The sequence below is a fragment of the Phlebotomus papatasi genome, chromosome 3, assembly GCF_024763615.1.
Source record: "Phlebotomus papatasi isolate M1 chromosome 3, Ppap_2.1, whole genome shotgun sequence".
Classification (NCBI taxonomy): domain Eukaryota; kingdom Metazoa; phylum Arthropoda; class Insecta; order Diptera; family Psychodidae; genus Phlebotomus; species Phlebotomus papatasi.
This window is the reverse complement of record NC_077224.1, coordinates 85,803,192-85,817,592: the sequence shown is the minus strand read 5'-3', so window position 1 is coordinate 85,817,592 and position 14,401 is coordinate 85,803,192. Positions and strand designations below refer to the sequence as shown.

At 31.8% G+C, this 14,401-nt stretch overlaps 1 protein-coding gene across 4 annotated transcripts; it reads right to left on the bottom strand.

The window, feature by feature from the left end:
- Nucleotides 1-540: 540 nt before the first annotated feature.
- Nucleotides 541-14,401, bottom strand: LOC129806167 (ATP-dependent RNA helicase me31b). Of its 4 annotated transcripts, none has more exons than XM_055854554.1 (6): nucleotides 14,095-14,401; nucleotides 12,600-13,464; nucleotides 12,098-12,185; nucleotides 8,648-9,026; nucleotides 5,103-5,750; nucleotides 541-1,651 (listed from the first exon to the last, which is right to left on the bottom strand). In XM_055854554.1, exons 2-6 carry the CDS (start codon nucleotides 12,662-12,664, stop codon nucleotides 1,473-1,475), a joined length of 1,359 nt encoding a protein of 452 aa, XP_055710529.1. In that variant the 5' UTR covers nucleotides 12,665-13,464; nucleotides 14,095-14,401; the 3' UTR covers nucleotides 541-1,472. The 4 variants fall into 4 exon arrangements, with proteins under 4 accessions (XP_055710529.1, XP_055710531.1, XP_055710530.1 ...); XM_055854556.1 differs by having other exon boundaries at nucleotides 12,603-13,464; XM_055854555.1 differs by having other exon boundaries at nucleotides 13,984-14,097.

Below are 14,401 nucleotides of genomic sequence, written 5' to 3'. Positions count from 1 at the left end.
GAAGAAAAACAAAAAAGCGATTTAACTTATAGCTCCTGAAGGACACAGTGATTGAATTAAATTTCTGGGCGGAGCTTACTGAAAATCTGAAGCATTTTCTAGTCAAATTCTGTAAAAGATAATCCAAGGCTGTATTGGCACGTAAAGTTATGCCACAATTTTTTATCTCACGTTTTCTTTCCTCAATATTTTACTGAGTTGAAGAAACGTATTTCTCTCTTTTGTTTTTCCTTTGAATCATTCACTAGTATTACTTTTTTGCTTTTTTCGTTTTCCTAACTTTTCCATCACTTTTTTTTCTTCCTGTTTCATCTATCCCTCTCTTTTCCCGCAAGTAATATTTTACTAAAATTTGCTTAATATGTTTTTTTTCTCTTCCTTTGATTTCTTGATTTATTTTCTCTTTTTCTTCTTTGTTTTATTTATTTTTTTATGAATCATTTCTTGGATGGATAGATCCCTCTTTTTATTTTTCCCATGTTTTTTTGCACTCACACAAAAAAAGTAACGAAAAAATTGCAACAAAAAAAATCCAATTAATCATGTTTTCAGCTCTATTTCACATTTAATGTTTTCTCTGCAAATATTTTATATTTTTTTTTCATGTTCCAATAAAAAAAAACTGGAGGAAAAATCAGTGAAATATTACAAATTTTCTCAAAAAAGAAAAAAATATTTTTACATGACTCTCTTTTTTTAAATACAATTTTTTGTCACGCATTAACATGCTTTTGCGTTCGGTTTCAATCTTTCCTTTTTGCTTGATTTCTGCTAAATACCTTTCACACAAAATTTTCCTCTACTTCACAAATTATTCCATTCAAATTCTCATTTTTCTTTCGTTCCCCTGTGATCCCTCTTTTTTTCAAAATTTCTCCCCTTCCCCCTTCACTGTTTTTTTTTCCTAATAAATTCACTATTATTTCCCTTTGCAAAAAAAGTTCTTCACGTTACTTCAAAATTTTCCCTTGTTTTTCTTTATAAAAAAAATCGCTTGACACAAAAAAATGTAATCAATACAAAAAAATGTGATAAATTAACCGGTTTTTTTTTTGAAAAAAAAATATCTTTTGATTTTCCTCCAATGCAATCAATTTCACGACTTTCTTTTTATTATCCTCGATCCCTGTTCTTTCAATAATTTGCTCTTTTATCTTTTCCAAAAAAAATCTGATGCAAAAAATAATAATCTTCTCAAATTTCAACAACAAATTTAAAAAAAAATTACCAGCAATTGTAAAAGAAATTCCTTGAGTTGTTGTTGATGTTTTCTTCTGGGTCTTTGAAAAAAAAAAACGAATTTCTCTCCCCTCCCTCAAAAAAAAAAAAAACAAAAAAAACTTTTTAAAATTTAAAGCGACTATCACGCAAATTCACCCAGATAATTTGCCACTCGAATGAGATAGAAACTTAGAGAGATATTGATTCTCTCGTCTGATATTTTTTTTGGGGAGTTAACTTAATCACTGTTTTCACTTGCTCACATTGCTCTCGTCGTTGTTTAGGCTCATATTTGCATCATTGAGCGATGTAGCCACATACAGAGATGGATCAATCACCTTGGGAATCGGCTTTATCTCCGTTCCCAGTTCCTTCTCAATGCGATGCAGATCGTAGCGATCATCGTACGTGATAAGATTGATTGCAATGCCTGTCGAACAAAATACCCTCAATCACTTTTTTCCTTGCGCCAATTCACAAAAAAAGACTGTGCATCAAACTGTAAGCAGTGCTACCAATTGCAAAGTTTGCTAAATTTCATCAAAAGTTGGCTTTTCAAATTCAAAATGCAAAGTGCAAAGTACAAGCTTATGGTAGTTGAGATTCTTAAAAAAGTGACCACAGGTGGCGCTGCGATAGCGTCAAAATTTAAACTCATTTTTCTCAAAAACGCCATTGGGCATTTTGATCAAATTTTAGAGTGTTGTAGCCTAGGCTATGAAGTTTCCAAAAAGTGGCGTAGGCTCGCTGTGGTTACAATAGCACCGGAAATATAAAGGGTCAAAGTTCCCGAAATTTAAATCGCCATATCTCCGATTATATTCGACCGATTTTGACGAGTGAGGGCGCAAATTAAAGGTTTCGTAAAGCCGAACAACTTTCTGGAACATTTGAACTTCATACGGCCAACGCTAGGGGCGCCACAGTTGAAAATACAACTTTCATAACACATGTGAAAAGAAAATGTATAAAATATCCCTGGCAGACCAAGTAGTCAATCTATTCTGAACAGAAATGTTTACAAGGATTAGTTAATTGTATAATAATTGAATACAAATTGTTTAAAGAAACAAGAAGACTGTAAAATATTTTAAAATTTTATTTCCAAAAAAAGCAAACAATAAAAAAATATTGAAGTAATAATTTTATATCCGAAAAGGAAGTTTATATGGTTTCTGGCTGTAATTTTCATCAGTTAACTTCGAGAGTTCTTACTATTCTTTGTATTTCCTTATCTAAATTTCTAAATCTAAAGATAAATTTTGAATCTGCCTTTCCAATCATTTATTAAACCTCTTCTGAAATGTTATTGATGAATATTTTATCAATATTTAATTCAAACCAGAAACACATCCTTTCAAAATTATTATAGTATTATTATTCGATTTCAAATTTGCTTTTAAAATCAATGTTTTAATCACTATGTACAGGAGATCTTACATGTTTTTTTTCATATATTATTTGCTTAAAAACACTCCAAATTAAATTTTCGGAATCTTCCGGAAGCAAAAAGCTATCTCGAGTGAGATAACCTTTTGCCATATTTAGCATTATTGCAGTTGATTTTCAATGAAGTTGATCAAACTGTGATACAAAATATTATTTTTAGCTGTTTTAAATTATTTTCATGTGATATTCAATATATTATTTCATTATTAATAAAATTTGAGAAGAATATCACAAAATAAGTCCCTGGAGCGCATAAAATCATTTTTTTTAATAGAATTTCGCAATACTATGAAGGAATGGTATGTGTATAAAAAGTAGAGATCGATATATGAAACCGAAAAATAAAAGTTGGTGTATCTTATGATTCCTTATATAAAATAATTGTGATACTAGTCTCAATTACAGTTTATGGACTGAAATTGTGGATGTTGCTTGTTTTTGACGAGATATTTTCAATACCGATCGCATTTTCTGACAATCTCGTGGAGTTCGAGCAGTTAAAAAATAATAACAGATTCAAATTACAAATCATCTCACTTTGTAAATTGACTTTGCAATTTGCAAAATTGAATTTCGCTTTTAGGTCAATAACTCAGAAAATATATCTGAAGATTAATAAAAAGGAATTGAAGATAAGAAAAATAATCACAGCACTGCAGGCACTATGAAGCATCCTACTTTCAAAATTAACTTTGCACTTTGCATTTGAAATTTACAATGATTAAAATCAAGTTTAAATAACTAGATATTGGGAGCAATTTTCGCCAAAAATTGCTTTGAGGAAAATTCAGGCGAAATTATGTTTTTTGTCGAACAAGTAAAGAGGTTTTTCTTTACGGACATTCCTTCAAAAAGACTTTTTCTTTTGAAGAAATTCCGTTGAAAAGGTCTTTGACGAAAATTCCACCAGATATTTTTTAACGAAAATCTGTTTTAACGAAAAAAAGCCATTGAAAAGACGTTTTTGGATGAAAATCCAATCAGACGTTTTTTGACGAAAATTCCATGAAAGACTTTTTTGGATCAAAATCCCATCAGACGTGTTTTGACAAAAATTCCGTCAGACATTTTTTGACAAAAATTCCGTCAAAGACATTTTTTGACGAAAATTCCGTCAGACGTTTTGTTTTACAAAACACTCCAATGAAAAGGTGTTTTTAATAAAAATTCCCTTCAAAGGGTCTTTAACGAAAATCCGGCCAGATATTTTTTTAACGAAAACTATTGAAAAAGCCATCGAAAAGACGTTTTCCGAAGAAAATCCATCACGTTTTTTTGACAAAAATTCCGTCAGACGATTTTAACGAAAATTCCATCAAAGACGTTTTTTTGACGAAAATTCCGTCGAAGGCGTTTTTTTCTACAAAAACTCCAAAAAAAAGCGTTTTTAATAAAAATGCCCTTCAAAAAGTCTAACGAAAATCCCGCCAGATATTTTTTTTTAACGAAAACTCTATTGAAAAAGCCATCGAAAAGATGTTTTCTGACGAAAATTCCTTCAGACGTTTTTTGACGAAAATTCCGTCAGACGTTTTTTGACGAAAATTCCATCAAAGACGTTTTTTTGACAAAAATTCCGTCAGACGTCTTTTTTTTACAAAAACTCCAATAAAAATGCGTTTTTAATATTAATTCTCTTTAAAAGGTCTTTAAAGAAAATTCCGCCAGATATTTTTTTAACGAAAAATCTGTTGAAAAAGCCGTCGAAAATACATTTTATGACGAAAATTCCGTCAGACGTTTTTTGACGAAAATTCCATCAAAGACGTTTTTTTGACAAAAATTCCGTCAGACGTCTTTTTTTTACAAAAACTCCAATAAAAATGCGTTTTTAATATTAATTCTCTTTAAAAGGTCTTTAAAGAAAATTCCGCCAGATATTTTTTTAACGAAAAATCTGTTGAAAAAGCCATCGAAAATACATTTTATGACGAAAATTCCGTCAAAGACGTTTTTTGACGAAAATTTCGTCAGACATTTTTTGACGAAAATTCCATTAAGAAATTTAGATCAAAATTCCGATAAAAATACGTTTTTTGACGAAGAATCCCGTCAAAAAGACGTTTTTTTGTGACGAAAATTCCGTCAGACCTTTCTTTTACGCAAAATTTCATTGAGGATAGATTTTGACCAAAAGTCTGTTAAAAATCCGTTTTTATAGAAAAAAAAGAACTGTCAAAAGACGTTTTTTGACAAAAATTCCATTAGAAAGACATTTTTGGTGAGAATTCCGCCAAAAGTGTTACTCTGACAAAAAATCTGTTAAAAAACTGATTTTGTGAAAGTTCCAATAGGACTTTCATTCTTTTGACGACAATTTCATCAAAAAGATGATTGTCAAAAATTGCTCCCAATGTATAGAGGTCTTAAAAGAAATTTGCTGTAAAATTAAAATGAGAAAAAGGAATAAAAAAAATCAAAAGGATACTCACCTAAATGTCCAAAGCGTCCAGATCGTCCAATTCTGTGGAGATAGGTTTCGGCCATTTTGGGAAAATCAAAATTGATAACAACGTTCACAGCCTGTACATCGATACCACGTGTAAAGAGGTCAGAGCACACCAAATTTCTGCACAAACCCTGCCTGAAGTCATGAAACACCCGATTGCGGTGCGCTTGAGCCATTTTAGCATGGATGTAGTAGCAACAGTAGCCCAATTCTGTGATTTTCTTCGCCAGCAATTCCACACGTTGAGTGGAATTGCAGAAGATGATGGATTGATTTATTTGCAATTTGGAGAAGAGTGTATTGAGACAGTGAACTTTCTGGCGTTCCTGCACAAATGCATAGTACTGCGTAACACCCTTCAGTGTCAATTCTTCCATCAAATTGATCTCATATGGCTCACGCAAATGTCTCTCCATGAAATTCATCACACTGACTGGGAATGTTGCAGAAAATAGCAATATCTGACGTTCCTTCGGCAATTTCATTATGACATGATCCAGCATGCCCTTAAAATCTTGCGATAGAAGCTTATCAGCTTCATCTAATACTAACATCTTGCAATTTGACATATTTGCCACTTCTTTGTCCATCAAATCCAATATACGACCAGGCGTTGCAATAATCACTTGTACTGCAAGATTTTTTCCGAAAAAAAAACCACAAAAAATGTGATTTTGTCAATTAACTCAAATTTTAAAACATTAATATATTTTTCATCTTTGACAATAAATAATCAGAACTTTGTGATTCTCATTAATTTTTATTCTAATGAAGGGGAATCCAAGTTATCATCATTTTGAAATTTCAAGCTACCAAAGAGAGATACGATGCATTTATAGAGGGAGTTTGAGAAGAATAAAATTAAGCAATTGCTGATTGAAATTTTGTAAGGTAGAGTAAAATGAAACCAATGAAGAATTTATCACACTTTCGCGATTTCAGTGGCATTTTGAGGAATTTTTTTTAATACTCGAACACGTGACTTATACGGGCTTCAGACCTAGCCATAAAGACTTAGCCAAAAAGCTTCTAATCTCTAATTAGCTTCTAATTTCTAATCAGTCGAAATTTTTTTGGAAAATTTTAACATAGAAGTGGTTTATAAAGGGGAAATAATTTATTTGAATCTGAAAAACTAATTAAATTGGTTGCTATTTAGGATTCTGTGAGACCTTTGGAATCTGGGCTAAACCTCTAGTCTGAAGACGGTGTTAGATGCTATACCGCAGAAGAACTTTCTCACAATTTACCCCGTTTACCGGTTCTCAACCGATTTATTGTACCGATTGAATAACTCAAAAGATCGCCCATAATTCCTTAGGAGTAATACAATTGATTTTCTAATGAATCGGTTTATTACCGGTCCATAACCAATTGGAACCGGTTCAATTTTATTAAAAATTCCAAAACCTTTGCAACGCACCCAAATATGATCCCATTAGCCTGATAAATGTGTTCTCTATAGAGTCTTTATACAACATATTTTAAACATAATCAAGCTATTTCTGCAAAATATAATGTATGAACATAATGGAGGTATATTATCTGAAAATTATGTGTCGAAAATATCAATTATTTTCTATTAATATGAATAATACATGTCATTTGATAAATTCCAGTTAAAATATTGTTATTTTCCCTTAAAATTACGACTAAACATTTTTAGATCTATAAACAAGTCATAATATAATCTATTTTTGAGTGAAAATGTATAAAACTATGTCAAAAATTTCTAAAGTATATTTATCTTACATTTTCATGTCATTATGTTCACATAATGTCGTGAAATTGTATGAACATCATTTATGTTCTGATATATTTTAGTTACATTTGTTCCATAAAAGACACAAGTTATATACAACTTGTCTTCTTTTCGTATGACGCTCCCAGATTGTCAAATTCTGCTTTGTTTATTAAGCAGAGGTTCATTTCTGAGTGATAAAAAGTGATATTTATTATAAATTAAAGTCTTGAAGTGCACTAGCGTATACAGTAAAGTCGAGTACACACATCGAAGAGATCAAATTTGACAAAGTAAGGATAATTTATAGAAAAATAGTGAATTAATACTGTATTCGTGAAAGCTAACATTTTGTTTCTTTAATTGCATTATAGCGAAAGAACAAGAATTAAAACAGATTCCTGATCTTCTGTCGTGAAACTAAATTGCAGAAGGAGTGTCCAGAGTGCAGAAAAAGTTTATCAGGTGCATAAAATTTCAGTGTTTTGACATTGTTTATTGTGAAGTGGTATTATTGATATAAGGAGTCTGTAATGTAAACATATTGTACGACATAATGTAAATGTAATCACAAAAATATGTAAAAACGTGTTTTCTTCTATATTTCTTATTTATTCAGGTTATAATATCTTGAATTTATTTTATCGGAATAAAATGAAAATTATGGCGTGGAAAATTATAGACGTAGAAAATTGGCGACACGAAACCAAATTTAATGAAGAAATTATGCAAAAAACATTAGTGTGTTCCTTTTTTTGTTCACAATTGTGTTTAAAGTGATGTTCTATGAATACACGCAGTAAAAATCTGACATCCATAAGTTTTTTCAATGACACGATGGAAAATGCAATAAATTTATTCAATTTTATTTTCTTTAATTTCCCAGCTTTCCCTTAAGAATTTCAGGTCGGGAAGAAAATTTTGTTCACTAATATTGAGCCCCCTAACGCAAAACAGTCGTTGAAATCTGATTGAATCGTTGAGGATATAATTATTCATTTAAGGAAAATGTTTAAACAAGTCTTAAATGAAAATAGAAAAGAAATAACAATTCTACGATCAGTAGTCATAAAATTGATCTTGTATAGTGATTATATTTTATTTAGTCATAATCGATACATTTTACCGTACAAGATGACGTGATTATATCTTAAATAAATAATCATTATATTTTGGATGTAAAAATTCCCCCATTCACTCAAATATGGACCTCTTTTATGCGGTTATATAGAAGAAATTTGTAAAGTCTCCGCCAAAATTTTCGTTTAGATATCAGACATCTCTACTCATTTAGAGCGTTAAATGCTCCTTGGGATAGTTATTGTTATGAGAACAGGAAGTTTTAAATAAAAATTAATCACTTTTTTTTATTTTTTCACAAAAACCGCAATGATTTTTGCACAAACCGCTGATTATTTTTTTTGGTACTAAAATATTTCGATATCTTTTCAACAGCCAACACTTGTGACACAAGATAAGCTTCCTATGGGATCATTTTACTCTTTGGGGGATTTATTTCTCGAGAAATCTCCCTGAAATAAATATACCCTTCTCTCTCTGTCTCTCTTGTAAGCAAAAACAAGGAAATACTTTCTAACACCGAGAGAAATAATAAAAAACTGAAAATAATTCACATCACATTTCAGCCAAAAATTGAAAGTTTCTCCTACATTTCTCTCTCTCCATCTCTCTCTCTCTCTCTCTCTTTGTGCAAAAGTATTTTCTTTTTTTGCACATTGCTAAATAAAAATTAAAATAAAAAAAGAAGACAAAGAAAAATAGCTTACCTTTCTGGTAAATTCGCATAATATCATCTTTGAGATTGGTGCCGCCGGTCGTGACCATAACGCGGATGTCCATGTGTTTGGCCAACTCAATGCAGATCTGCGAGGTCTGGAGGGCCAATTCGCGCGTTGGCACAATTATCAGTGCTTGGATGCACTCCTTACTGGTGTCAACTTGCTCGAGAACAGGAATGGAGTATGCTCCAGTCTTTCCTGTTCCATTCTTGGCACGTGCCAAGATATCTTTGCCGCCGAGAGCAATAGGAATGGCAGCCTCCTGAATTGGCGATGGCTTTTCCCATCCCTTCTCAAAGATCCCCATCAGCAGCTCACGCTTAAGGCAAAATTCCTCAAATTCATTCCCTCGTGTGTCTGTGACATCCTATTGTTTTTTTTTCAGCCAAAAGAAAACAAGGAAAACAAGACACCGGAATTAAAATGATTTCTCTTTGAAATTTATTTGATATTACTTAAAAATTGAATATAGGGTAAGTGTGCCAAATTTCGGCATAGTTGCATGCAACCGCCAAAGTCTCAAGTTTGAAATGTAATATTTTTAATAGAAATTGAATTTTTTTGTAAGAGACGGAAAAAGATCAAATTGATGCAAAAATTGGTTTGATGCCGCAATTTTTTGAATATTTTTTCCACGTGTAAAAATGCAATGACCATGTAAAAAAGCCAAGTCTGTTCGATGTGAATACGTTCAAATTGGATTGTGAGTTAAATTTTGGGGATAAAGCATAGCGTCGAGCCAAATGTATTCTGAAAAAATATCTTGTGAAATGGACAAATGGATTTTGTTCAAATTTTGTTAAAAGATCTTTTGACAATTTTTTTTCCTTAAATTTTATATGGAAAAACACCCTTTTGACAAACTTTTCTTGTTAATTTGACAAGACATTTTTTTCAGAGTAGCAAACGCTCGTCAGTTGCTCATCTTTTTGACAGACTTTAAAGCCGTCCAGCGATATATCATTTACAACGAATGCAGACACAAAGCAAATGCAGTTAGCACAGTTGCTTATTCAACTGACGAAATTGCTTTACGTTTTTCCTAAAGATCTCTACACATTGGGAGCAATTTTCGTCAAACATTGTATTTTTCACAAAATTTTGACATTGCAGACGATTTTCTTCAAAAAATCAATTTTTGACGAAAACTGCTCCCAATGTGTAGAGGCCTTATGAGTAAATTTATCAAGAGCATTATAACACTGATATAGTCATTACTTTTTGTTACTAAGAATATCCCAAAGGTTGTGATTCCAATTATAAGTCGTCGGTTCCGAAGAAGACTATTGTAAGTCTAAAATGCAACTTTTCAGGAGAGAAGTTTAAAGTTTGAGATACAATATTAAGCTATAAAAATTTTGCTGCAATTAGTTTACATATACTTTTTGCAATATATCGTAGAAAAATGTAAGTTTTTCCCCATGAAACATGGTCCACGATTGTAGTTTTAGTGGAAAATATAAAAAAATGTGCATTTATTAGAGTTTTTTGGAAAATTTAACAAAGAAAAATCTGTAATGTATCTCGACTTATCATAATCTAGCTCGGAATTTGTAACAAGATGCATGTGATAAGTCGACATACAATATTATAATTTGGAAAAAAAAATCAGGGGTGAAATGATAACTTTGACTCTCGCTAGTATCGATTCGACACCATCGAATCTCTAGTATCGTTAGATCCAAATGATGAGATGAAATGAGTGTCGGCTCTTCACGCATTGTCGACTCGTTAATTTGACACTTTGGGACAGTGAAACATAACCTCAAAAACGCTTGTTTTGAATTTGCAATCTGAGATATTATGGTCGTTTCCGTCGTTTCAGTGATTTTAAGTTAAAGTAGTCAACCCATTAATGATATTTTTATGGAAATTGGGCTATTGAGGAAGCCCCGGAAGCCCCTTTTTCATTTGGAGCCAAGATGAGAAATTTGCAGTATAAAAACAATTCTGGAGCTTCCGGAAGAAATGTAAGTAAAAAAATCATCTATATTAGATATAATTTCTGCCTATTTACGCAGATCTCTTTACTTTGTCTTAGATTCTCACAAAATAATTGACCCTCAAAAACTTGCTGCACGTCAGTCGCTGAGTGAATGGCTCCAGAAAATTCAGGAATTATTTTTCATCTCATCAGTGCGGTGATTTTTGGTGGCTTGTAGTGTGTTTTACATTTGGCAAGGAGAAACAAAAGATCTGAACGAAACAGACGCATGAGTGACCACTTTCTACTCTATGAAATTTTCACGAGAACTAATCCATGAGAAACATCACCATCAACTTCCTGGCCAGTGTCTCAAACTTAATCACCGAGTATAAGATCACTCTCTGATAAGCCTTTCCCGGACTACCAGAAGAAACTATTATTCCGTGAAATTTTGCATTTTAAAATGGGCCCGGAAATAAAATTTCACAAGAATTATACTTATTATTAAAAAATTTAATAAAGATAAATTAAATGAGTAAAAAAGGGTATTTACTTATAAAAAAAATGTAAAATGTTCCTTAAATTTCACTTCGACTATACAAATCGACAGCTCTAGAGGTGTCGATAAATTAGTGTCGAGAATTATCGACACTAGCGACAAAAGTTGCAAGTTATCATCTCGATCACTCGACACTAGCGATGGGACAATTAGACAGAGTTATCATTTCACCCCAGAACTCGGTAATTTAAAACGGATTTACAATAGAAATATTATTTATATTGAATTTGATATACCGATTTTTTAAAAATATAAATAGAGTGTAGTTTCAACAATTTAGTTTAAATCTTGTAGCAGCAATACGAATGATTGATAAATTTCTTGTTAACTATGGTTTAAAACCTAGCCCCTCAAGTTTCCTGAAATTTGAAGCCACTTTGACTATTGACTTCGCGTTAAATTTATAACCTCTTGTTTACATGAAATTATGACTTACAATAGTATTACCATGCAAACGTTCGGATTTTACTCTATAAAACTCCAAGTTATAGTATTGTAAGTCGTTTTGTAATATGAAACTTATCAAAATTTCCGCGCAGAATTATTATAAGTCGCAAATTTTCCTAATTTTTCCTATTGTAAAACGCGTTACAATACCTAAAATTTCTCAACTGATTTTTTTTTACAGATTAGAGTATTGTAAGTTATTTTACCATAATTAATGATTAAATATTTTCCGGTGAATACAATTGTTACTCATTTTATAATAATATTGTTTGGAATATGTTCGAAAAATGCTCCGAACTATTTTTAGTTTTTTTTTAGTAACTTTTGCAGGAAGAAATTAATCAACATAAAATTTTGTGGGGATGTAGATCTAAGGTTTCTGCATCCAATGATACCACCTTTTTATACTACTGTAAGTAGACTTAAAATAGTCTTCTTCGGAACCGACGAAGTGCCACTACCTGAAAATGTTAATTAAAAAAAATGATATTATAAAAGTACTTACACTCGTTTTAATTCGATTATCTTTTGGAGGAATTTTCAACTTTGATTTCCACCCCAAGTCGTCAGTTGCTTTTTCACTGCCGTAAGCGCTGATTTTGCAAATCATGAAAGAAAAAAAATTAAAGTAGGTCTTGAGTTATTTTGCATGTAATTTAAAAAAGACACAGAAACAAAAGCGACTGAAGAGAACTCTCCTAAAAATATTTGGCTGGACAGAGAAAAACAACAAAGCTGTAAAAAGAAAATTTTTGCCTATACAGTAGACTCTCTCTCAATCGGGAATATGGGGCAAAATGTCATCCGGTTTAGCGATAGAATTGAGCGTCAAAACCTTTGTAAATTCCAGAAAAGGAGCTCAATTATAAAGAATCACGATCAAATAGGAAGAACTACAGCGAATTTGAACGAATTAGCTTCATAATTGAACGTGAAAATTGTCAACAAAATTTGTCGCCCGATTGAGAAAGAGCCGATTGAGTGAGAGTCTACTGTAATAACACAACTACCTCTTTTGAGAGCCATGATTGTTGAGATGATTGTTGGCCATACTCAAGTTTTCAGTCATCATTTTTTCTCTCCAAAAAAACAATTCAGGATACCTCCTGATTACTGCTTCTTCCTTAATTTCCTTTTTTGTTTTTTCTTTCTTTTAAAAAATCACAATACTTCTTTCAGCTTTCTTTACACTTTTTTTTTGCAATTTTTTAGTGTCTTCTGGGTTGGTTTTCTGTATACTTAAAAATAAATTCTAAATTGTTTTTTAAACCTTCACAAAATCTCATTCACTTTTTTCACTTTTAACTTTTTTTCTTTTTCTTTGTTTTGAGAGAAATAATGAAAACTTGCAAATTGTCTCTTAAACTCGTAATTTTTTTTTTCACTTTGTCTTTGGTAATCTTTTAAGATTTATTTCTTTTTTTTTCTTTTAATCAAGTCTCTTTTAAGCACTTGTCTCTTATAAAATATTTTCTGTAAAACTTATTTTATGGGAGACACAATTTTCTCTAGCGTCCTTTCTCTTGCACCGTTTTTTTTTTCTTTTTTTTTACTAAAGAGTTTATCCTAAGTCCTACTTTCTTTATTTTTAATAATTCTTTTTAAAGGGAGATAAAATCACTTTTAATACCTTTTTTTCTGTGATTACTGTGCAATTTTTTTTTTGTTTTTTCAGTGATTTTCACCCAAAAATTCTACACATTTTTTCTCTTTTTTCTTTAGTATGTAAAAGTTTTTCTTCTTCACAAATTTTCGCTCATGTGTTCTCTCCTAAAAAATTGTAAATTACTTTTTGCAATCCTCTGGCTTTTGTCTTTCAAATTAGCGCAGATTTTTCTTAATCACTTTTCAATTCTCATTTATTTTTTTAACCTGCAAATAAAGGAAAAATATTAGTATCTTTCCTTTCTTCCCAAAAATATCTCTAAAATAAATTTTCGCAAGCTTTTTCTTAAAAAAAATCACTTTGCAAGAAGCGGAAAAATGTGACTCGAGTAACGGTTAATGAATCCCAATTTTTTTTTTTCAAATATTTCACCACTTCAAATTGAAGCTTCGAACTTTGCCTACGCCACTGCTGACAGATATGCCTCTCACTTGCACTCACACGCCATCAATGGCTGCCGAAAGAGATGCAAATTGTGCATTGTGGTGCCTCTTTTTGTGCCCCCGTGGAACCCCAATTTCCCAACAAAGTGACCAACCAGACAAAGCATCAACATTTCCCTGTCCGGAAGTGCAAAAACCCACAGGAAAGCATCCCCCAGAAGCCCCTAAACAGCCCTCCGTGACGACTTTCCCAGAATTTCCGTGAGAAATGAAAGACCGAACGCACCCCATGAACCCACAAGTTTTCACCCAAAAAACCCTCCAGAAAACACCTCCACCCACCAGATTCCTACGCAAAACCATCAATTGACTCAATGGGAAGGGATTGAGGAATATTTTAACTCTTAATTCAAGGAAATAGTAGGTGAAATCAGAGAAATTTGATGATATTACCTTGTATGATTTATCCACACTCTTTCAAATATGGCGACTGAGGAAAATCCCAGCTGACTTCGTGTCATGCTAAGCAAACTGCTACTGCGACATAACATGCGTAAGCACTTCTCCAAAGAATTTTTAATTTAAAATCAAGGTAAAAACTCAATTTTTCTAATAAATAAAACTCTAGAATTATGTAGAAAAATTCCACGGAAATATACTCGGAAAAATGACTAAAAAGAAAATTCAATTTATGAGCCAAAAGCTGCATTTTCGCGTTTCATTAATTTTAGCAACAAATGATAGAGTATCGATACGGTAT

Excerpts from the sequence above, each read along its gene's own strand:
- LOC129806167 (XM_055854554.1), bottom strand. The coding sequence starts at position 12,664 with ATGATGACTGAAAACTTGAGTATGGCCAACAATCATCTCAACAATCAT. Across the intron at positions 9,027-12,097 it reads ATAATCGAATTAAAACGAGT|GATGTCACAGACACACGAGG; the intron begins GTAAGTACTTTT and ends AAAAAACAATAG. Across the intron at positions 1,652-5,102 it reads TGGACGCTTTGGACATTTAG|GCATTGCAATCAATCTTATC; the intron begins GTGAGTATCCTT and ends TTTGTTCGACAG.